The 23,464-nt window shown below is 38.3% G+C and overlaps 1 protein-coding gene across 1 annotated transcript; it reads right to left on the reverse strand.

The window, feature by feature from the left end:
• Positions 1–3,223: 3,223 nt before the first annotated feature.
• LOC127443784 (bestrophin-2-like) lies at positions 3,224–17,127 on the reverse strand. Its single transcript, XM_051702680.1, has 10 exons — positions 17,027–17,127; positions 12,086–12,282; positions 11,908–12,002; positions 11,272–11,505; positions 8,616–8,770; positions 8,268–8,345; positions 8,001–8,153; positions 7,732–7,812; positions 7,366–7,520; positions 3,224–5,285 (listed from the first exon to the last, which is right to left on the reverse strand). The coding sequence occupies exons 2-10, from the start codon at positions 12,238–12,240 to the stop codon at positions 4,448–4,450; spliced, it is 1,944 nt and encodes a 647-aa protein (XP_051558640.1). The 5' UTR covers positions 12,241–12,282; positions 17,027–17,127; the 3' UTR covers positions 3,224–4,447.
• Between the last annotated feature and the right edge of the window lie 6,337 nt (positions 17,128–23,464).

Genomic DNA, 23,464 nt, shown 5'->3' on the forward strand with positions numbered 1-23,464 from the left:
GGATGAGTCATCGCTGTGCTCTAGGAGGAATTTTGGAAGGTCGGCCACTTCTGGGAAGGTTCACTACTGTGCCAAGTTTTCTCCATTTGAAGTCCCAGTGCCTTTGAAATGTTTTTTGAAAAATCCTTCCCAGACTCATGTATTTCAATCACCTTTTTCCTCATCATCTCTGGTATTTCTTTTGACCTTGGCATCGTGTGCTACTGCGAGAGACCTCTTAGCCAACTTCATACTGCTGAAAAAGTTCTATGTATGTGCTGATTTGATTGAACAGGGCTGGCAGTAATCAGGCCTGGATGTGTCTAGTCCAGCTGAACCCTATTATGAATGCAGTTTCATAGATTTGGGGATTTAGTAGCTAAGGGGCAAATACTTCTTCACACAGGCCCAGTTTTGTTTCAATAAATAACATTATCATTTAAAAACTGTATTTTGTGTTTACTCAGATTGCCTTTATGGTAGATTTTGTTTGGATTTTTGAAACAATTTAGTATGAGATATACACAAAAACAGAAGAAATCAGGATGGGGGCAAATACTTTTTAACAGCACTGTTTACTTTGGCCTTTACGCTCTCCACTATGGTAGAACTGCGGAGGTTTTTATCTCAGTATAAAAGCTCTCTGGTCCTGCTCCTGCAAAAAGTATGGGCAACCCTCCACCCTCCATCTGCTCCAACACACTCACCACACCACGCTGTTGTCATGTATAGTACAGCCATATACTTACATTAATAATTACATTTATAATTAGCCTATGCATTTTTCAAACACTTTAATACATGTGACTTGCAGTGCATTTAAGCTCTACGTTTTATCAAAATGTGTATTTCCTCAACCCTTGACATTAGTGTTGCTACTTGCATGACGCTCTACCAGTTGAGCTGCAGAATATGATGGTAGATTATGGAAAAAACTGACATGGTATTCATGAAATAGTTTGAAACAGTTTAAAAATGTTTCTGTCTTTCTGTCTTTCATAGATCACAGGCTTCATAAACATCATACTGTTTGTAATGATAAAGTCAGGTATGTGGAGTAATCACTCATTCAAAAAATTACTTATTTTGAATGACAGAATTGTCTTTATTAATAAAGTCATTTAGAAGTGCTTTTCCTTTTAAAAAGGAAAATTATTATTTATGCAATATCATTTTTCATCAGACTCAGATTATCTGCATAAGGTAGTCATGCCAGTATGCGGGTGTGCTGCTCTTTCACTTCTACCTGGGCTGCTGTGGCATGCTGCGGAAAATATGCAGAAAATAAACCACTCGATGAGCAGTCTTTCAATCGGTACATTGTGTTATTCATTGTCTTGCATTAACCAAAATGTATATTACAAATGAATTAGTCAAAGGAATTCAGACCCCCAATTACATTCTGTCATTATTTACTCACCCTCATGTCGTTGCAAACCTGTATGTTGTTATTTTTTTTCTGCGGAATGCAAAAGGAGATTTAAAAAAAAAAATAAAAATTGTAAAACATTCGCACAGCTTTTTTTCATACTTTGATGCTTTAAACCTATTCTTTCATGCGGTTGATAAGTGTGTCTAGGATAGACCACAAAAGAGCAAAAGTGGCATTAACAAATGATGACTTAATGTAATATTAAAAAGTTGGCCCTCGATTTACATGAATTGATTTTAAATATGTTGCTTGATAAACTGAATAATGAATGTCTACTTTTCTTGACTAGTATTTTTTTTTTTTTTCATCATTTTGTTCCCTTCATTTTCAAACTAATCAACAAATTATTTTACAGAGCAACACTAGACATAACATTTGCATGTACCTGACTATTTTTTTTTTTTTTTTTTTTTGCATTTCAGGAATATATTTATAATATAAAAAATTATAAATAGACAGTCAAACAGATCTAGAAGCTTGACATTTTGATTATTTTTGACATGTATTTTTACATGTTAGGAATGTATATAATTAAATATTTACACAATTTGTTGGCCAAAACAATGGTTTGAATTTTTTGTATGTTGTGACTTTGTCAAGCCTACCAAAATGAACATAATAATTATTATTATTATTATTATTATTATCATTATTATTTTCAGATTTTTAGAAGAAATTATTAAGATATATAACATTTGTATAAAACTGTTACATCTTTTGCGTTCCCGGGTCATTTGTGGCTTTACACATGATATTATGCAGATATTTTCACACATTTATGAATTCGATTTTTCTTACAAATACTTTGTTTACATTTAGCATCTTTCCCATACTTACACACTTTTTGTCTCAAAATGGGACTGAATCTTGTTTACAAACATGCACACACATGCACATACAGTCTGACGCACACACACACAGAACTGACAGTTCAGATGTAACGCACATAACAAATAAACATATCAAAGGAAAAACTGCCTAAAGGGAGGTGTGGCAAGAGCAAAAGTTTAAGCATACATAGTCTGAATAAGGGTTGAAGGAAGAAAAGTCCAGATTTACATTGCAACTCTCTACAGATCTGTTATGAATCAAAAATTGCATCATAACATTTAGATTTTTCAGTTAAAATATAGATCTTTTTACATGTATGAACAGCTAAGAAATTACCAGTGAGCTACAATATGGTTTTTGATGAAACAATTTGGATAATGAATGTTTTAAACTGACCCGCGAATGCAAAAGGTGTATGATATTTTGAACACAATAGAAGGGTTAATGAATTGTTTTGTATTTCATCCTTTTTTTCTGTTTAAAGTTTGTTGAAAAGCCTATAAAAGGCTGTTTAATAGCATGTTTCATTGTGACAACTTACCCCATATAGTGTGACAACATGCCCCACTAGTAAGGCATGTTGTCACAAAAGGTGTGTTCAAGAAACAATCTTTTATTCTGCAATAATGGTGGAAATGTTCAAGCAATAGTTTATATGCCAATATGTGCATTTTGTATGCGTTTATACAGACATTAACTTCCAATCTACAATGTGAAACATTCACAACTATAAACTTTGAAGAATATAAAAAAACTCATATTTATATCCCTGTTTAGGTGCTAGCTGAATAGTTTATTTGCTGTTTAAAAATCATCCAAAAGCCTTCGAGTATTGCAATACTGCCCTCATGTGGATTATTTTAGCCAGATATTTTGATGGTACAGTCTGGGGTTGAAATTAGTGCCAGTTATTAATGCTGAACTACTGTAGATAATGAATTAACCACTGTCCATATCCATCAGAAAATTGCCTGTGTCATATTCTCTTCTTTCAAATGATTTTAATCTATTTCATGTATTCAAATGAATGAAAACTATCAGTTACATCTGTGTTTATCTATACATGCATTTTCTTGTTTCTAAATCTCTAGAGATCAGTGTCAGTGCTGATTAACATGTTTTCGTCACAATGATTATTTTGTATACATCAAAGTCTTTCTAGCAATCAGTCCACTGTCGGCCATCTTTGGGACACTCTTGGGAGGTTATTTCCTGTCATGACAGTGCAGCTCCTATCTACTTGAATGGAAAAAGACCGAAATCTCCAAAAAGGTTGGTCAAGATTATGATCACAGAACATATTTCAAAACAGCAATAAAATCAAAACTAGAATTATAAATTGTGCTTCTTTTCCTCAGATTACGCTAAAAAATGAAATTTTCCCGGCTTGTAGGGGGCCTGGGTAGCTCAGCGAGTAAAGACGCTGACTACCACCCCTGGAACTTGCGAGTTCGAATCCCAGGGTGTGCTGAGTGACTCCAGCCAGGTCTCCTAAGCAACCAAATTGGCCCGGTTGCTAGGGAGGGTAGAGTCACATGGGGTAACCACCTCGTGGTCGCTATTATGTGGTCCACTCTCAGTGGGGCACGTGGTGAGTTGTGCGTGGATGCCGCAGAGAATAGCGTGAAGCCTCCACACGTGCTATGTCTCCGCGGTAACGCGCTTAACAAGCCACGTGATAAAATGAGAGGATTGACGGTCTCAGACGCGGATGCAACTGAGATTCATCCTCCGCCACCTGGATTGAGGCGAATCACTACGCCACCACGAGGACTTAGAGTGCATTGGGAATTGGGCATTCCAAATTGGAAAGAAAAAAAAATAATTCCCGGCTTGTATAGCTAATATGCATGTGCGTTCTCAAGATGATTGACAGGCGATGTCTGTATCTAACAGGTGATTGTCTCTTTTGCCTGTAAGGCGGGACTTCCGTTCTATATCTGCTGATGTTGGGCATTCCAATTTCTCCCATTTATTATAATAGAAGTGACCCATCTCTGCTAAATAGTCTCCTGGCATACATTTGCATAAGATTATATACTGTATCTAAAAAGTATCATTGAAAAACTCCAAATGATCTGGCAAGTTTTGTATTGCAACAAGATATTGTCAATATTATATCTTTATAAAATATTTCAGCAATATATGACAATGATCATGTTGCTCAAATATTTTGCTCTATCAAATGTCAAGGTGGAGTTTGATCTAGTCAACCTTGCTACCTGACCCTGTGACCTCAGTTCCCATGCTTTCACACTGACATTGAGTTTGATCATTGGATGACAGACATTTTGAATCTGCCAACATCCGATCTCTTTCGGTATTATCTGGGAATGCTGAGACCTCAAGAGATGGGACAGTCAGTAAAGACACACCACGTTCTGCTTTGCTTTTGGCCAGTTTTGGGGTCATGACCTTTGCCTGGTCATTAATTGGCTGAAAAGAGAATAAGTCCGGTACAGAGCGGTTGGTGACACTTGAAACAGAGAGATGAGACTTCAAATGTCCCAGAGCAAAAGGACTTTGGCGGGCTGCATTGGGTGCCTGCGATGAGGGTGGTGGTATCTTTGGCACATGTGACTCATTCTCCACCTTCTTCTCGTCTTTGTTCTCTTTCTCAATATTCCTGAAACCATTCTGCCCTCTTTCCTCTTCCCCTCTTCCATCCCTCTCTCCTTGCTTGTTGAGCTCCAAGGCCGGCAGCGGAGGGCAGGTGCTGATGAGTCCTCCACAGCTGCAGATGGTGCTCTGGGTGGTGTCCAGCCCGAGTCCAGATGGCATCGAACCAGCCGTTCCTACGCTCCTCCCCATGCTGCCCTCTCCCTCTACGTCTGACAAGAAGGGGTCAGGACTGATGGAACATGTCAACTGCTGTAGCTGGGTGGAGGAGCGGCGCAAGGCTCCGCCCATGAAGGCTGTGGGAGAAGGGGCGGAGCTGAGGAGCCGGTTGAAGAGAGCGAGGTTGTGATTCCGTGTCCCGGATTCTTCCAGGTTCTCTGCAATCTCCTCCAGAGGCTGGAAATGCATCTCCTCTTTAGGAATTCTGAAGGATTTTAAATATTAAGAGAGAAGAATTTTACTTATTATTCATTTGTTCAATTTTAAATTCAGTGGTTTCAGAATGTTAAGGAATAGTTCTGTCATCATCTGCTCACCTTAATGTCGTTCCAAACCCACATGCTGTTATTTTTTCTGTGGAAAACAAAAGGGGAATTTTTTTTTTTAATCTTCACACAGCTCTTTTCCATATGAGGACAGTTCATAGTGACCATATCTGTCAAGCTTCAAAATGACCAAAATGTAGGTCATGATCAAACGGGAACTCAACATTTTGCTTTCGAATGTTCCGGTACCCTGACATCGACCCTATTCTGCCGAGTTACTGACAAACATCATCTCCCATCAAACATTTTTGCATCAACTCATATGTCTTTACCTTTTCCTGTGGTGCTACTGATAGCGTATTGCAAACAGCCACAGATATGGAAAGCCGTTTTAACATTTAATAGATCTTCACCTGATGTCAAATTTAGAACACCATCAGAATCATGACTATGACCCCATTCCACCTGGTATTTTGAAGTGTTTCGGGTGATCCGATCACATGTGGTCAGCCCTAAATACAGGTCTAAATGTGGTCTAAAACACTTTGTGATCGGATCACAAAACCACATACGAATGTGCTCAAAAATGCATGTCCAAATCGCATTTGGTGTAAACGCTAATCCGTCCTGTAAGCGTCCTGACAGCAGTGAAGCGCCAACCTCACCTGTCAATCAACCGCTGCGCCAAAACAAGAGTTTAAAGTTTGCCAGTTTCGAGCTGCTTTAAAAGGAAATAACCCTCCAGTCTGAAAATTTAAAAAAGCGGATACATACACAATCACGAGAACTTCACAGATCTTCTTTAGTGTGTCTGATATCAACACAGAAGAGAAGCACGAACACCTGAAGCTGCTTTAATACAGGTAATCCACTAAAATAATGGATAATTCTGCTTGACATGCGTTCGTGCTAGATTAAATTTCAAATGCATCTGGGAGAAACAGCACACCATTTTTTTCGCGCTATCTTTATCTTTTCTGATTTTGTTGTGCTTTATTATCGTGCAGTAACACACTGGCATAGTGATTGCTGTATTTTGTAATGAAACGGAGACCCTCCCCTCTAAATCCGAACACTAGCTATCACAGGTGATGCATTTAAGTGGCCAGGTGCAAACAGTGCTGTGTCTTACCTGACCACATGTGATCGGTTCACCTGAGACGTATCGTAATACCAGGTGGAAACAGGATCTATGGATAACATATACATTATGCAATTTGTTGTACAGGGTAACCAATGTTTTCTATTAGGAAATCCCTGATATCAAAGGCAGTGCTTAGGCAATGCAATGGAAGTTACATGTAACAGATATGTAATATGCATCATGATGTCAGTTTTGCATTAGGGTGTCCTGAACTTGATCTTAGGTGGAGAACTATTAAATGTTAAAACGGCTTTCCATACACAGAAACGTTGGTTCTAGTCCCATTTCGGAAAGCACAGACCGATTTCAGCTGAAGAACTTTCAACATACTGATGCCGAATTCAGAGTGAAATCAGTTTGAAGAAAGAGGTCCATATGATTCGAACCTCACACAAACCAAAAAGATTTTCTGTGAATAACTACCTAAATGTCTGTCTTATGTCCTCAGAAGACTTGGAATACAGTGCACAAGTCATACGTTTTGAGCTACTTTTATGGTGTTTTTTTCTATCCTTTTTGGGCAATTTCAAATGCATCAGTTGTAAGGAAAATAGCTGTGTGAAGATTCTTCAAACTTTCTCCTTTTGTGATTCACGGGAAAAATAACAGCATGGAACAAAATGGAGTTTGGAATGAAATGAGGGGGAGTAAAAAATTACAGAATATTTATTTTTAGGTGAAGTAATATGAACTATTACACTTTAAAAATGTATGTTTCAGGAATCTTAGTTTCTTAATTGTTTTACAAGCAATTTTTAATTGCTAATCAAATGCATGCCAGCACTTTTTCTTTTATATGCAGTTGTAATGATGTTTACAGTAAATTATCTCATCTTAAAAAGGTAATAGCAGATTTGTGTTTGGTAAGCACTGACGCCATATCGAAGGTGGAGCCCTGGAAAGAGGGTTTGCGCAGCACAAAAAGCGTAGCGGCTGTGTATGGCGGACGAGGATTCGAGTCATTCCAGTAACGATCCCTCTCCATCATGGGCAAATCTCCATACATCTCATCCACTGCCATCATAGAAACCTTTAAAACACGCACACACACAGAGAAAATGACTTTAATCCTATTCAGACTCAATGTGTAAATGAATGTGTGAGCGAATAAATTGAGTGAGCTATTGATTAAGAAAATAAGTGTGGGAATGAATGTGATTAAGTGAATAAAGGAGTAAGTTAGTGTGTGAGTGTTTCTTGATTATGAAAGTCAAATAGGAATTGTAAATATGGAAGAGCACCTGGAAGTTTCTATCTATCAGCCAGTTGGTCTCAAAGTCATCGTCATCCTCTCCAAAAGGATTTATGAGCTGCTCTGCGACCTGACAGATGTGATACAATGACATAAACAAAACAATAAAGAGACAGTAACCACTCAACAGTCAGTCAGTACTGATGAAATGAGGAGTCAATGGAATGATTCACTTGTGGGTGGGGCAATATACAATGAAGGAGGGGCATCTAATGAATATGTAAACAATAAAACACCAGTGCATTGGTGAATCCAGACCTTCAACCAGCCAGCATAGAAAAAGAACTGCAGAAGGGTAAAGATGGGGACATAAAGGTCAAGGTCATGACCCGGATAACCCTGACTAGGGTCCAGAAACTGACGACCAATTAAACACACCAAGAAGAAACTGTACACTGCCAGAGTCACCACCTGTGGCAGAAAAGAAGAGTGTCATAGTGTTGGGTTTTTAAATATGAGTTTATATTCCATTACAAAGATTTCCATCAAACACGTTCATTCATTCATTCGATCAATCGATCAGACCTGTGTATAGACCAGTGGCACACTGATCATGTCATAGTGGAAAAGCATGCTACATTGCCCTCTGAAATTGTTCAGCTCCTATAAAAAAACAAAGGCAATAGAGAATGGAAGCAACGGATAGAGAGAAAAAGCTCATTTAAAGCAGTGCTCATAATCCTATATTGAACCAAACATTTTTACACAAAGCATTACATTTTTCGAATTGAATCCACTACCTGTATAGGGTCCTTACTTTCATTAATACAGTCATGTTAAACATCATCCAGTTTCTGACAGAGAAACAAAAACAGGTGTATCTGATAAATGAACTACTGGTTCATTAATTAAGTATATTGGTGGATGAAATACCTCCAGTAGGAGTTTATAAGTATTGTCATCTTTAATTCTGCCCTCACAGCGGGCGACTGCCACCAGGTTAGTGAACCACACACACGGGATCCAATACTTATTATAGGGTGAGTGCAAACTCTCAAACTTCTTACGCTCTTCTCTTGCCATAAAACCTAAAAAGAGACAGACATGACTTGAAGAAATACTTCATCCAAAAATGAAAAGTGCTGTAATTATATGTGATATTCTAATACAACTATTATTTGCAATTGCAATGAGTTTTGACATCATTAGTTCTCGCAATCGGTTTTCCTCGTGCCGTTACGTATTGTGCACAGTGCGTGTGACGCATGTTTCGTCATCACCACAGTATGTGCGGACGGTCCATGTGTAGCCCAGTTTTTCTAGACAAGGGTATACTTCATTTTTACTAGGTCTGTCAATCAATTACAATTTTTAATCGAATTAATTACATGGTATGCCGATTAATTAATCAAATTAATTGCATATATAAATATTCACTGAGCAATCCCTTCAAATAACAATAATTCAATAATGATTAAATGATTATATAAAGTTTTATTTAAATAATTCCAAACCAAATATATATACAGTATTATGGTGAGCAGGGCGGAGCCGAGCGGCGTCTGGGCACAGCGAGGCTGGGAAGATAAGTGGTAAACGATTTTCACCTGCGTGCCACACTGGTCTCACGTTCCAGCGAGGAGCGGCGGGAGTATTTAAGGAGAAGAGAAAGCAGAGAGGGGAGAGAGAGGAGAGAGAGAGGAGCTTGCCGGCCCCAGATACGCCGTCAAGTGGTCCTCGGTCCGCTGTCCTGCTTCTGTCCGCGAAGCCGGGTGACGGCACTGGACCCCTTAGCCGTTCCTTCCAGTTGCTGGTTGGCGTGGGGCTCCAGCGCCACTGGATCAAACACTCCCTCGGCGTCGCAACCCCCAGTCAGCGGCAAAGACTCCTTGGATGGCGCATTCTTCCTCCATCCCGGGTTTCGGCACCAGTGTAACAGTTCGTGGAAAGGAGGAAGCTGGGGCCGGCTCGACAAAACACGTAGACATTTATTGTAGCACTTTTCAGTTGCACACAATAACACACTTTTTCACACTACACTATGCTTTTCAGCTTCACTGCACATAAACACTGTTGGCTTTTCAGCTCAACACTCTACACATAAACTCTGTTGGCTTTTCAGCTCAACACGCTACACCTATACAGCTTCACGCATCTCTCTCTCCCGTCTGCCGCTATCTTTTCTCCTTAAATACTCCCGCCGCCCCTCGCTGGAACACAAGACTGGTGAAAGTCATTTGCCACTTATCTTCCTGGCCTCACTCTGCCCAGACGCCACTCGGCTCCGCCCTGCTCACCACAAGAATATTTAAAAAAATAATTCAGCTAATTAAAATGCATTACATTATTGTTGCAGATGAGTAAAGAATTGATATGGCAATACAAAAATTGGCTTTAGAATCCAATATTTTGTTTATTTCCATTATTATTGGCCTACAGTTCACAGCAATCCACTTTGCAACTGAATTCGTCAATCCGATTTGTAATAAGGGCTTGTCTAAGGACGCATCAGTGAATACTTTGTTTTTCTGCGTTCCGGATTGGATCGCGCATGGTCGACCGCATTGCCTTTCAAAATATACTCTTTTGATTGCGAGCAAATATGAACACGTTTGACGCATGCATACTACGACTGCTTTGAGATACTCTTTTAGTACGGTCAACGGCAGGCGCATGCACCGACGTTGCGCATAGATGTGCGCATGTAGAGAAAATCTGGGCCCTGGAGCTGATGATGATTACGTCAGGCATACTCTGTGCGGAGCAATCAGCAACACAGACAACAGAAGTAATCTTTGGGCTTCAGACGGACGTTTTTGGAGCGTCTCACTTTGGTTGCGTCGCGTCATAAACATACCGTTTTTAGGTCGCTGTGTCAAGTTAAACATAGTTTGAAACTTAGAAAAATACTTCTTGAGATCCATGTATTCGGATTTGCGTTCCATTGTGTTTGAATGCAAGAACACGTCCGTTCTCAGCTTTTGCTGACTGCTGTCGCTTTAGCTTTACAAAAAGAATATTCTTTTTAATTGCAAGCCTGTATGGAGTGGACGTGCTCGACAAATGCGCACTATGACTGCTTTGCAGTGCTCTTTAGTACAGTGAACGTCAGGCGCATTTGCGACGACATGTACAGAGGTGGATCATCTGCGTGTCTAGAAATCAGTGCGTACGTATGCATACTATGGAATACTTTTGCCTACAAGTGAATAGTCCGCATCTGAACACGTGCATGGGTTAGGGTTAGGGTTCCGGTAATGGAACTAAAAAGTGTTACAAAACAGTCATACCGTGCATGCCTCGAACGCATCCTTACACGCTTGCCATCAAAGAAGCATACTTTAAAAAGCGATTGACCAAGTGCAAGATGTAACGCCACACAGGAAAACAAAGTATACTTTAGCCTTAAGCTACCACAAAGTGACATTTTTAATTTGCTGGATAAAATTTGAGAGCTGCAGCAACAACCTAAATTTTTGAATGTAGCGCAAGAGTCATATAGACTACTTTTACTTTTATTCTTCTCCTACTACTAAAATAATATTGTTGTTGTTTTTGCTTTAATAATATCTTTGTAAACCTGCTTTACCTGCTTCAACAACGTGATCCATAGTCGGGAATCTCTTGAACACGGCTGTGCTGACGGAGCGCAGGATCAGGATCGCGGACAGACTCGTGTAGCGCATCAGCGTTCGTCGCAGCAACCTGCCGCGCTCATCCCCGCCCTGCAGGCCCCCGGAGAGCGTGCACATGATACGATCCGGCAGCGGGATGGACGTGTACTGATTCCACCAGCGGTTCACTATTAATGTCACGTAAAACCCTGGATGCAATATCAATCAAAAGATTTGTGTAAGCATCAGGTATTTTTATTCACGTAGACGTGAGGTGATTTTTCATTCTTGATCTCAAGGTTTGCAGAAACTTTTGTGCAACATTGTCTCATTTTAGTGATTTTGCTGTCTGGAGATGTCCAGTGTTGAGTAGTAATGGACTACATGTAATCTGGATTACGTAATCAGATTACAAAAATCAAGTAATTGTAATTACTGACTGTTTTCATCAAAATATGTAATAAATCATACAAAAGTAACCAGATTAGATGACCTAAAAGTGAAATCTAAAAGATTACGTTACTGATTACAATTTTAATTATGCAAATTGTAATCAGTACTAGATTTCATTTTAGAAGTAATCATCTATCCAGCACTGGGGATGTCCATACCTAATACGAAAGACATTGGGATAAGACTGGCATATTGGTTGCAGTATATGGAAAGCTTTTCAAAGTATCTCTTCTGATTGTCCAGAAGGAAGAATCTGTAAAGAAAATTACGTAATTCAAATAGGCCTATTACTTACAAATCAAAGCATTGCATGAATACAATAATAAAATCACACACCTGTATGTGATGCTGATTGCTGTGTACATGGCGAAGAAAGCCAGAAACTCTTTGTACAGAACTTTATATATGCTTCCTTTCCAGGCCAGCAGAAGTTTGGAGAAACCGCAGAAGCGTGCATTGGCCACTCTGGCGGTGTAAGTGACCGTCATCATGCACCAGTGACACTCCTCACAAACTCAATGTGTCACAGCTTACTGTAAACAAACAGTCCCATTTTCTAACTCATTTTACAACAACATTAAAATGATGCTTAACGAATCAGTAGTTCATGTACATTTAAATATGAGGCTCAATGATGTGACATTCATTATTATAATTTTTTTTTATAATCTATTAAATTGTACTTATGCATTAAATGCAATTAAACTAAAATACAATTAAATTAAAATGCAATTCACACAAAACAATTACTGAATACACCTCTACTATGACGAACATGCTTTCAATGTCTGAGTTCAAAGTCATTTTGATATCTTTTCTGGGGCTTAAAGAAAACATTTCTAAGTGGAAACTTTTCGGAGACAGTATATACAGGTGCATCTCAATAAATTAGAATGTCGTGGAAAAGTTCATTTATTTCAGTAATTCAACTCAAATTGTGAAACTCGTGTATTTAATAAATTCAATGCACACAGACTGAAGTAGTTTAAGTCTTTGGTTCTTTTAATTGTGATGATTTTGGCTCACATTTAACAAAAACCCACCAATTCACTATCTCAAAAAATTAGAATACATCATAAGACCAATAAAAAAAACATTTTTAGTGAATTGTTGGCCTTCTGGAAAGTATGTTCATTTACTATATATGTACTCAATACTTGGTAGGGGCTCCTTTTGCTTTAATTACTGCCTCAGTTCGGCGTGGCATGGAGGTGATCAGTTTGTGGCACTGCTGAGGTGGTATGGAAGCCCAGGTTTCTTTGACATTGGCCTTCAGCTCATCTGCATTTTTTGGTCTCTTGTTTCTCATTTTCGTCTTGACAATACCCCACAGATTCTCAATGGGGTTCAGGTCTGGTGAGTTTGCTGGCCAGTCAAGCACACCAACACCATGGTCATTTAACCAACTTTTGGTGCTTTTGGCAGTGTGGGCAGGTGCCAAATCCTGCTGGAAAATGAAAAAAGCATCTTTAAAAAGCTGGTCAGCAGAAGGAAGCATGAAGTGCTCCAAAATTTCTTGGTAAACGGGTGCAGTGACTTTGGTTTTCAAAAAACACAATGGACCAACACCAGCAGATGACATTGCACCCCAAATCATCACAGACTGTGGAAACTTAACACTGGACTTCAAGCAACTTGGGCTATGAGCTTCTCCACCCTTCCTCCAGACTCTAGGACCTTGGTTTCCAAATGAAATACAAAACTTGTTCTCATCTGAAAAGAGGACTTTGGAACACTGGGCAACAGTCCAGTTCTTCTTCTCCTTAGCCCAGGTAAGATGCTTCTAACGTTGTCTGTGGTTCAGGAGTGGCTTAACAAGAGGAATACGACAACTGTAGCCAAATTCCTTGACATGTCTGTGTGTGGTGGCTCTTGATTCCTTGACCCCAGCCTCAGTCCATTCCTTGTGAAGCTCACCCAAATTCTTGAATCGATTTTGCTTGACAATCATAAGGCTGCGGTTCTCTCGGTTGTTGTGCATCTTTTTCTTCCACACTTTTTCCTTCCACTCAACTTTCTGTTAACATGCTTGGATACAGCACTCTGTGAACAGCCAGCTTCTTTGGCAATGAATGTTTGTGGCTTACCCTCCTTGTGAAGGGTGTCAATGATTGTCTTCTGGACAACTGTCAGATCAGCAGTCTTCCCCATGATTGTGTAGCCTAGTGAACCAAACTGAGAGACCATTTTGAAGGCTCAGGAAACCTTTGCAGGTGTTTTGAGTTGATTAGCTGATTGGCATGTCACCATATTCTAATTTTCTGAGATAGTGAATTGGTGGGTTTTTGTTAAATGTGAGCCAAAATCATCACAATTAAAAGAACCAAAGACTTAAACTACTTCAGTCTGTGTGCATTGAATTTATTTAGTACACGAGTTTCACAATTTGAGTTGAATTACTGAAATAAATGAACTTTTCCACGACATTCTAATTTATTGAGATGCACCTGTGTATATATATATATATATATATATATATATATATATATATATATATATATATATATATAAACAGTGATAAGCAGTGTTACCAACATGTGTGAAGTTTATAAACATGAAAAGGCACATTTTGTTGCAGTAATTGCACTAATTGAAAAATAAATGACTTGCATTAACAGTGATTTTTTGGGAATGCAATTTCATATGGTTGTATTTGTATATATATATATATAGAGAGAGAGAGAGAGAGAGAGAGAGAGAGAGAGAGAGAGAGAGCTGTGAATATTTCAATTGAAAAAATTTCATAATTAAAAATTAATAATTAATATTCCATTAATATTCAGATTCATTTATTTATTTATTTTATTTAATCTTTATTATTCAACAGGTAATATTTGGTCCATTATATTTCGCTTTGCATATTCGCCTCAATATCAGTGGTTAAAATTTGGTTGAAATACAATCTTGTACATCATGGCACTGCAGGAAAAGCAGTAGAGTGCCGATGCACAGTCTTCACTCTCTGCTACTAGGCTTTACCACTAGGTGGTGCAATCAAATTTTAACCTTTTAGCATGTGAGTTTCTCCTGTGCTGACGGACTCCCCAGCGTGAGTTCTTTAATGCGCGCTATAATAAACAAATTTAAAAAATCTTACCTTACACTTCACAGCAGATGCACTGAAGGTGTCTGTTTGATTATGCATTATCAAACATACAATGTGGTGTTTAGATGTTTATAATGACTGCTTATAATTGATAAAATGCGAATGCAATTGCCGGCTATGTGCGCCACCATATTGTTTAAATGCAATTCAACATGGGATTCTGAGTTTGCATTAGAAGCATTGATGGTTCTAAAAGCCTAGCCCTTCCACTTTCCCAGCACCGGAAGTGGTTAGAATGAGTGACGGAAGGAATGGAAGAAAGCTCGAGTGGACTGAATAGTTTGTATATTCTTTGTCTGATGTCAGAAAACATGGCCGCATCGCTGCATCAAAACAGTGCACTCTGACTGTTACGGCTTTAAACTTTTATTTAGTGACTGTTTGAATGTTTGTAACATAAAAATAAAGATACTGTGAAATTTAAAAAGATTATTTGAACAGCTGGTTCATTAAGACAACCGCTTCAGTCCCTCTTTTGCTAGTAAACAGCAGCAGGAATGCAGATCATACCGGTTTAATCATACGCGTCTGTGCCCAGGCTAGTGTAATCACACTGGTTTGATCGTACGCGTCTAAGCCCAGCCTAGTGTAATCACACCGGTTTGATCGTACACGTCTGAGCCCAGGCTAGTGTAATCACACCGGTCTGATTGTACGTGTCTGAGCCCAGGCTAGTGTAATCACACCGGTTTGATCGTACGCGTCTGAGCCCAGGCTAGTGTAATCACACCGGTCTGATCGTACGTGTCTGATCCCAGGCTAGTGTAATTACACCGGTTTGATCGTACGCGTCTGAGCCCAGGCTAGTGTAATCACACTGGTCTGATCGTACGTGTCTGATCCCAGGCTAGTGTAATCACACCGGTTTGATCGTACGCGTCTGAGCCCAGGCTAGTGTAATCACACCGGTTTGATCGTACGCGTACGCGTCTGAGCCCAGGCTAGTGTAATCACACCGGTTTGATCGTACGTGTCTGATCCCAGGCTAGTGTAATCACACCGGTCTGATCGTACGTGTCTGATCCCAGGCTAGTGTAATCACACCGGTTTGATCGTATGCGTCTGAGCCCAGGCTAGTGTATTCACACCAGTCTGATCGTATGTGTCTGATCCCAGGCTAGTGTAATCACACCGGTTTGATCGTACGCGTCTGAGCCCAGGCTAGTGTAATCACACCGGTTTGATCATACGCGTCTGAGGCCAGGCTAGTGTAATCACACCGGTCTGATCGTACGTGTCTGAGCCCAGGCTAGTGTAATCACACCGGTCTGATCGTACGTGTCTGAGCCCAGGCTAGTGTAATTACACCGGTTTGATCGTACGCATACGCAAACATCATGATATTTGTAAAAATGTGTTTTAAAAGCTTTTTTGAAAGGAATGATTCAGTTGTGTACACTCGTGTTTTCATGGTGCAAGGAAAGTATTTTAATACCTTTTACTTGATGGTTTTACCACTTGACATTTGTGGAAAATGCTATAAATGTTTTGCAAAAATGTATGCATCCAAAATGCACATAAATATTACATATTTATTAATTTGAATATTGTGCTTTAAACTAATTTTTTTTAAAGTGATTTAAAAAATCACTTTTTCATCTCGGACAACTTTATTTCATAATGACCCATCAATAGAGAAGAAACCGGGGCAAGATGTCACACTTTTTTACTCTCCAGAGATTATTTCTTAGGGTAGGGTTATTTTTGAAAGTCAATTTCTGCATAGATATGTACCTTAAAATCATGGCTACAAAAAAAGCTATTAGTTACAAGCTAACTTCTATCTTAAAAACAACTGTAACTGTAATTGACTCAAATCCTTATAATAACTGTAGAGTGTATATGCAAAGATGTATCTGATATCCTACTTTTGATCCCATGGGACAAATACTTCATCATCTAAAATATTAAGGACATACACGTAATCCCAGAAAAAACTATAAACATGCTGAACTGCCACAGCAGGTGTTTATTTTTCCACGAGATTTTGCATGTGGCCCAAACAATTGCACACAAAAAATAAGATCAGATGCCTCTCTGACAAGGTGTTATTCAATTATCAACACACTTAGTTTCTCAAATAGAGGTATTTTATGACAAAAAAACAAAACAAACCAAAAAGTCAACAAACTTAAATGTAACTATGGATAGGCTACTTTAAGTACACTTACCTTTTCTCCTCAGCCTTAAGAGGAATCAGATATTTAATTGCATATTTTCATGAGATATTCCATAGGAGTTACATGTTGTGCATCCATACAGGCTGCTTGTGCTTGTCGTTTATCATGTTCCGATAGAAGTGTGAATATTCTGCATCAAATTTGGAGGTGGGACTTCAAGTGAAGAAATCAACTCGTCCCTTACAGTCTCATTTCAACACGTGAATAACACAATTACAACAACTAAACACAGCAATATTATCCTAATGTCACAAAAATCCCATGTAAACACAATATTTTCTTTGTTCACATGTTTGAATCTGTGAAGGGGAGACCAAGTTGTCTAAGATCTGTGGCAATAAACAGCAAGTTTCCATTATGACAACTTTGTCATAAAAGTTTCACATTTTCATTCCTGGGCAATAACCAGGGTCGAATGATTCAAATTGTACCGCGAACCGATTCAGAAAGTTTTGCTCACCCATCTGACCGATTCATTGAAAGGAACCTACTCAAAATTGATTCTTTCGCGAATTGGATCTGGCTGGTTCAGATTCAAAACAGCTGACATAATTTCTGATAGGGGCGTAGATTCCAGGGGGGATGGGGGAGGTAACCCCCAATAATCAAAACAAGTATGTACAACCCCCCCAATATTTATACCATACCCCCCGCGCCTCCCACCGGGGCTCATGCACTGACAATAACTATTGAGATGTTTAAAAGCTTCTTTTATAGTCAAAATGTCAAGGTTTATTTCTTTAAACCAAATTAATCAAAATAAACCTACATTAAGAATCAGTCACTGGAGAACAAGTGACAACTTGCTCCTATGTTCTTTTGGGTTTCTATTGCATGAAGACATCAATGTCATATTCCTCTTTCATCTCCTTAAAGTCTATTGCATTGCCGCAGCGGTGCATGTAGTGGTCAGTCAGGGAGCCCCAGGACAAATCTTTATAGCGGGAAAAACGGTGCTCGTTAGTGAAGACTCCCGCTGCGCTGAACTACACTGATGGATAGAGAGCGACACTCAGGCATTTCACACAGTATTAACAGCACACACTTAAGAAAGGGAAATGGTTGTGCATTAATGCAGAATATGGATTATTCTTACCATAATTTAGGTCTATGACACTTCTGAATATAAGATTGGTTGGATTAGGTGATAAAATCACAAACAGAAGCAAGTAAACAGTCTCTACTGTCGTGTAACCTTTTGGAGACCTGACATGAACCATTGTTCCAGCACTATTGGGGCTCTTGTTTGTTCTAGTTAAGTCAATGATGAAAGGTGGCCGCTCAGCAAAACACAGAAACTTGCCAATATGCTACACTGAAGAAGAAACAAATTATTAAGATTTACTTAAAGGTGCACTCAGTGATTTTTTTCCTCATTAAAAGTTTAACTCCTAAAGACATGAATTGTAATTTTACAACATAGGAAATCATGAGCACTCACATTAAAATGAAGACTCCAGTCATATCAGTAAACTTATAAAAGCTGTTTTATTCTACATGGAGAGGGTCCACACATGACCAGCCGAATACTACTCGCTTAATCTCAGTAACCGTCCTGTTATTTGACACTTTCCTTCATTGATTAAAGCAACACTATGTAACTTTTGGCCCTCTAGTGGTTAAAAAATAAAACTGCATGCGTGTTGCGGAAGAACATTGTTTTGGCAATGACGTAAATCGTGCTTTGGCTCTGCTCCTTGCGTGGATGAATGTGGCTCGAGGCACCGGTGTACACTGGATACAGGAAATCTTATCAGAGCGAATGGACAAATAAATAACGAAAGAAAGGAAAAGACGGATATCTGAAAACATATCATCTGAGCAGGTAAGTGTCATATCTTATGCTGTTGTTTTGACTTATTGGAAACAATGATGTTTTGAAATAAATGACATTACAAAAGTTAGGCAACGTTCATTAACATTAGACACAATGATTGCTAGTCTGATAAGGTCAAACGTTGTAATATTTTTATAACTGAAGGCCAAATAGACCACGATAGTAACGAATTTATAGACTGTCATTGTTACCAACCAGTGGTCAACATAATTTCAAGACTCACATGTCCTTGGCAAGCCTAGGACTAAAGGATTTATTTATATAAATTATTGCCGTTATAAAGAAAAATAAACACGTGTGCTAACAAGTGAAAAGTTCTGCATCGATTACAGTATAATAATTGTATTTCACCACACACACACACACACACACACACACACAGACGTGTCATTACACAATTATACATAAACCATATTAATAAAATATTTTACCTGTTGAGTAAGAAAAAAGCCATCTCTGGGTCGCTTTTAAATCCTTTCAGATCTCGGAGTTGTCGCCACCTCTGAAAAGCCAAGCCGATGTTGATTCAGGTTTTATTACGAACTCTGTCACTTTCCCTTTTTGTTTGTAGACTCTGCTCTGTTCGGGGTTTCTTTGTTTTTACAACTGGTGATTCCCTGGAGGTTTGCTGTTTTGAATGATCCATAGTCAGTTTTTCTCATTCATTGTGACAACAAACTTTCAGGTTCACGCTAATCCCACACACGCGCTACAGAAGCGGTGTATGGATATGACATGAACATGCACGGCGAATGACATATGTAGACAATTTCCCACGAAATTCGTCCCGACGGCTCTAAAATATTAATTATTATTATAGTTTTATCAAAGTGTATTTGGGTTAAGTACAGACATGGTTTGGAAGATGGATTTTTGTTGCACTCTCTCATTAATAACATTGTTATTTTTTAATAAACAAAAAAGTTATATAGTGTAGCTTTAAAGTAATCATGACTGACTATGAATAATACATTTCTACAATGGCATCTGAAACTAAAAACTACTGATTTTAAATGATGCTGCATCCAAGCCACTAAGTGTCAGTACAAGATGACACAAAGACAAAAGTTACTGAGTGCACCTTTAATTTTCAATAAATCTAATCTTAACTTCATGACATGATATTGAAGTGAGTAAATTTAACTTAAACATATATTATACACAACACAGTAACTTTTACTTGCAAATATGATGTACATGGTACTTAAATAAACATAGTAAAATTTAAATGAACATTTTACATGAACATTTCACATTTTAAACATTCCTTATAATCACATAATTAATCATGTTAATTAAATCTGGGAAACAAGCTTCGAAAAGTTATGTAAAATGTACTTATTTTATTTACCAGTGAAATTTACTCAAAATAGTGAATAAATATGACATGGTTTTCTACTTTAGGATAGATACATGATGACGCATTGTAAAGATAACAAACAATCATAAGTAACATTTACTTAATTTTTACATGCTTGAATTGAGTACAAAAGTATAATTTTCTGCTACATTTACTTCATACCAAATTGTTTTTGTACATGTTTCAGAATTAAAGCGTTTGTACCAGTTGTCAAATTAGCGAATAAATATGACATGGTTTTCTACTTAGAATAGATACATGATGATGCATTGTAAAGATAACAAAAAATCATAATTAATATTTACTTAAAAGCTAGAGCATTCATTTTCACATGATTGAATTGCGTACAAATGTAGAATTAACTTAATATTTTCAAGTTCACACTTTAACTTAGTGTAGAAAGTACTTTATCTTTTCTGCTACATTTACTTCACTCCCAAATAATTGTTTTTCAGAGTACACGCTTCAGAAATAAAGCATGAATCCTCAAAACATTCTTCTGATTTGATTCTTGAGTAGTGCGATACACTGTAAGCGTTGTGTACAAGAGGCACAGTGTTTAAAGGAACAGTTCATCCTAAAATGAATATTCTGTCCTTTTTTACTTATCCTCGTGTTGTTCCAAACCAGTATTATTTCTTTTGTGGAATGCAAAATAAGCTCTTTTGCAGAATGTCCAAGCAGCTGTTTTCAATAGAACAAGTGGACAGTGACCAGGGGATGTTAAGTTCCATAAATGAAAAAAGCCCCATAAGTATATTTTACAATTGCAAACAAATGATTCAAAATGTATTTCAATCAATAAATAGATATATTTCATATATTTTTTGTTACATGTTTGTTGTTTAATTGCATAATTTATACTATTTACAGGTATTTACATTGATTTGATGAACACGTGCTAAAAATCGGTACTGTCTCTTTAAGGAAACCTATAAACAGCGTCTTTAAATGAGCACGTTAAAGAGAGATAACTTGAATGACTTTATCTCATCTGTGCCATGCATTATTAGAATTAAATAGGATAGCTCAGCGAGTATTGACGCTGACTACCACCCCTGGAGTCGCGAGTTTGAATCAAGGGCGTGCTGAGTGACTCCAGCCAGGTCTCCTAAGCAACCAAATTGGCCCGGTTGCTAGGGAGGGTAGAGTCACATGGGGTAACCTCCTCGTGGTCGCTATAATGTGGTTCTCGCTCTCGGTGGGGCACGTGGTGAGTTGTGCGTGGACGCCGCAGGAATAGCGTGAAGCCTCCACATGCGCTATATCTCCGCGGTAACTCGCTCAACATGCCACGTGATAAGATGTGCGGGTTGATGGTCTCAGACGCGGAGACAACTGAGATTCGTCCTCTGCCACCCGGATTGAGGTGAGTCACTACGCCACCACAAGGATTTAGAGTGCATTGGGAATTGGGCATTCCAAATTGGGGAGAAAAGAGAAGGAAAAAAAAACTGACTATGAAGAACCGAAAGGGTAATAAAAGAGACATTATTCACCGACAATTTTTGGCCACACATTACACGGAGCAACTTTTACTCTCAACACACAGTGAAAGGATCTCGCTGCTGAATACTTCACCATTATACTACACAATTCATTCACTTGTGAGTGACATCTAAACATTTACCAGCCAGTCGCCAAATATATACATTTTAGTCACATAGCGTGAAATTTGGTTGCAATTGCGAGTGATTACCTCTTATTGTAGTGGAGTGCTGCGCATAGAGTAAAAGATCGAGCTTAGGATTTAACAATCGATATCAAAATCATTCAAAGGTTTGTTTTTCGAGAATGGCTTAAATTATATAAACTGTACATCATCTCATAAACATTGGTGAATGCTTTAACAATAAAAGATACTAAAAGATATTTGTTTTTAAACATAAAATATATTAAAAAATAATGTCTTGTGAAATACCATATTGGGGGCCAAGCACTAAAGGTGTACCTTCCTTCATTTGTACCCATAACATTTGCTAGTTCTTCTTCTGGCTGGGAAACTATGGCCCGTTTACACCTGGTATTAAGAATCATTTCATGCAATACCATCAAAAGTGGACACAACAACAATTATAGGCATAAACAGGGTCTAAAACATTTTGGGATCTGATCACTGGCAGCCCTTATACCACAGAAAAGTCCAAAGTCACCACTGCTTTGACTTTGACTTGATAAACCTGACCTCAAAGTTTGAAGTCAGGTTTATCAAGTCAGTGAAATCACAAATCAATTTCACTAATTAAAATGGAACCACATGAGATACTGTTAATAGGTCCACTGGCAATAAGTTGCAATTTTACTTAGTTAATTATAAAAAAATAAATAAATAAAAAATCAATTTAAAAGTACATTAGTGTGGGGATTGAACCCGGGACAGTTTGCAATGGGGGTGCTGTAGTGTTAAAAAAAATACATATGGATATATATTTACATGTGTGCTTCGCAACACTTAGGGACCCCCAAGAGCTCTGAAATAATTAAAACAATGTTCCTGGGGTCAAGCCAAATTCATTTTCTGCCTGATAAGATTTTCCACAATCCTGGATTTTAACAAAGACTTTTCGAACAAATGGTCCCAAACTCACAGTTCTACTGTACTTTGAGCCTATTAAGGGTGCATATCAGTGTTTTACTGCTGCAGTGATCGTTTGGCCCTGTAATTGCTGCTCGCAGCTATTTAAAGCCTTAAATTGTTGTATTTTACACTAAGGACAGAGTTTAAAATTGATGTGATATGGGTGTAAAATTTAGCCTTGATACACACTAAATTGTGTGTTATCAGTACACAAATAACTGAATTGAAACACATGTGGCATTGCTGCAGTGGCTGGAGGATAGTGTTTAACACAGTTTTTGCTTTAAAATATAAAGCACTTCTACAAAAAGACGACCAATTTGGAAAGGCAGAAACAAGTTATGAGAGAAAGATGCTTTAGGAAAACTAACTGATAATTGACGAAAGATCCAAATCCCTCAGACTGACAATTTGTACGGCTTAAAAAAGCAGGAAAACACACTTGATAAATGTCTTAACCAGTCTGTGAGACAGTTGTCCTGGCTAACCAGTTGAAGTGTTTCTGAAAGTGAGTTTAAACAGACATCTGGTCTCTTTTTGAAGCATGCAGATGTTAATGTTAAATAAATAGATAGGATACAAGCAAGCAGTATAACGACAGATCTGAACGCATCTTCATATATGTTGAGTGTCTTAGAACCAGAAACAACAGTC

The sequence above is a fragment of the Myxocyprinus asiaticus genome, chromosome 7 (genome assembly GCF_019703515.2).
Source record: "Myxocyprinus asiaticus isolate MX2 ecotype Aquarium Trade chromosome 7, UBuf_Myxa_2, whole genome shotgun sequence".
Classification (NCBI taxonomy): Eukaryota; Metazoa; Chordata; class Actinopteri; order Cypriniformes; family Catostomidae; genus Myxocyprinus; species Myxocyprinus asiaticus.

Bases quoted from the DNA above. Each gene is read 5' to 3' on its own strand.
- LOC127443784 (XM_051702680.1), bottom strand. From the start codon at position 12,240: ATGATGACGGTCACTTACACCGCCAGAGTGGCCAATGCACGCTTCTGC. The intron at 12,003-12,085 runs GTGTGTGATTTT...TTTTCTTTACAG, and splicing joins GCAATCAGCATCACATACAG to ATTCTTCCTTCTGGACAATC. The intron at 8,346-8,615 runs GTATTTCATCCA...GTTTTTTTATAG, and splicing joins CTTATAAACTCCTACTGGAG to GAGCTGAACAATTTCAGAGG.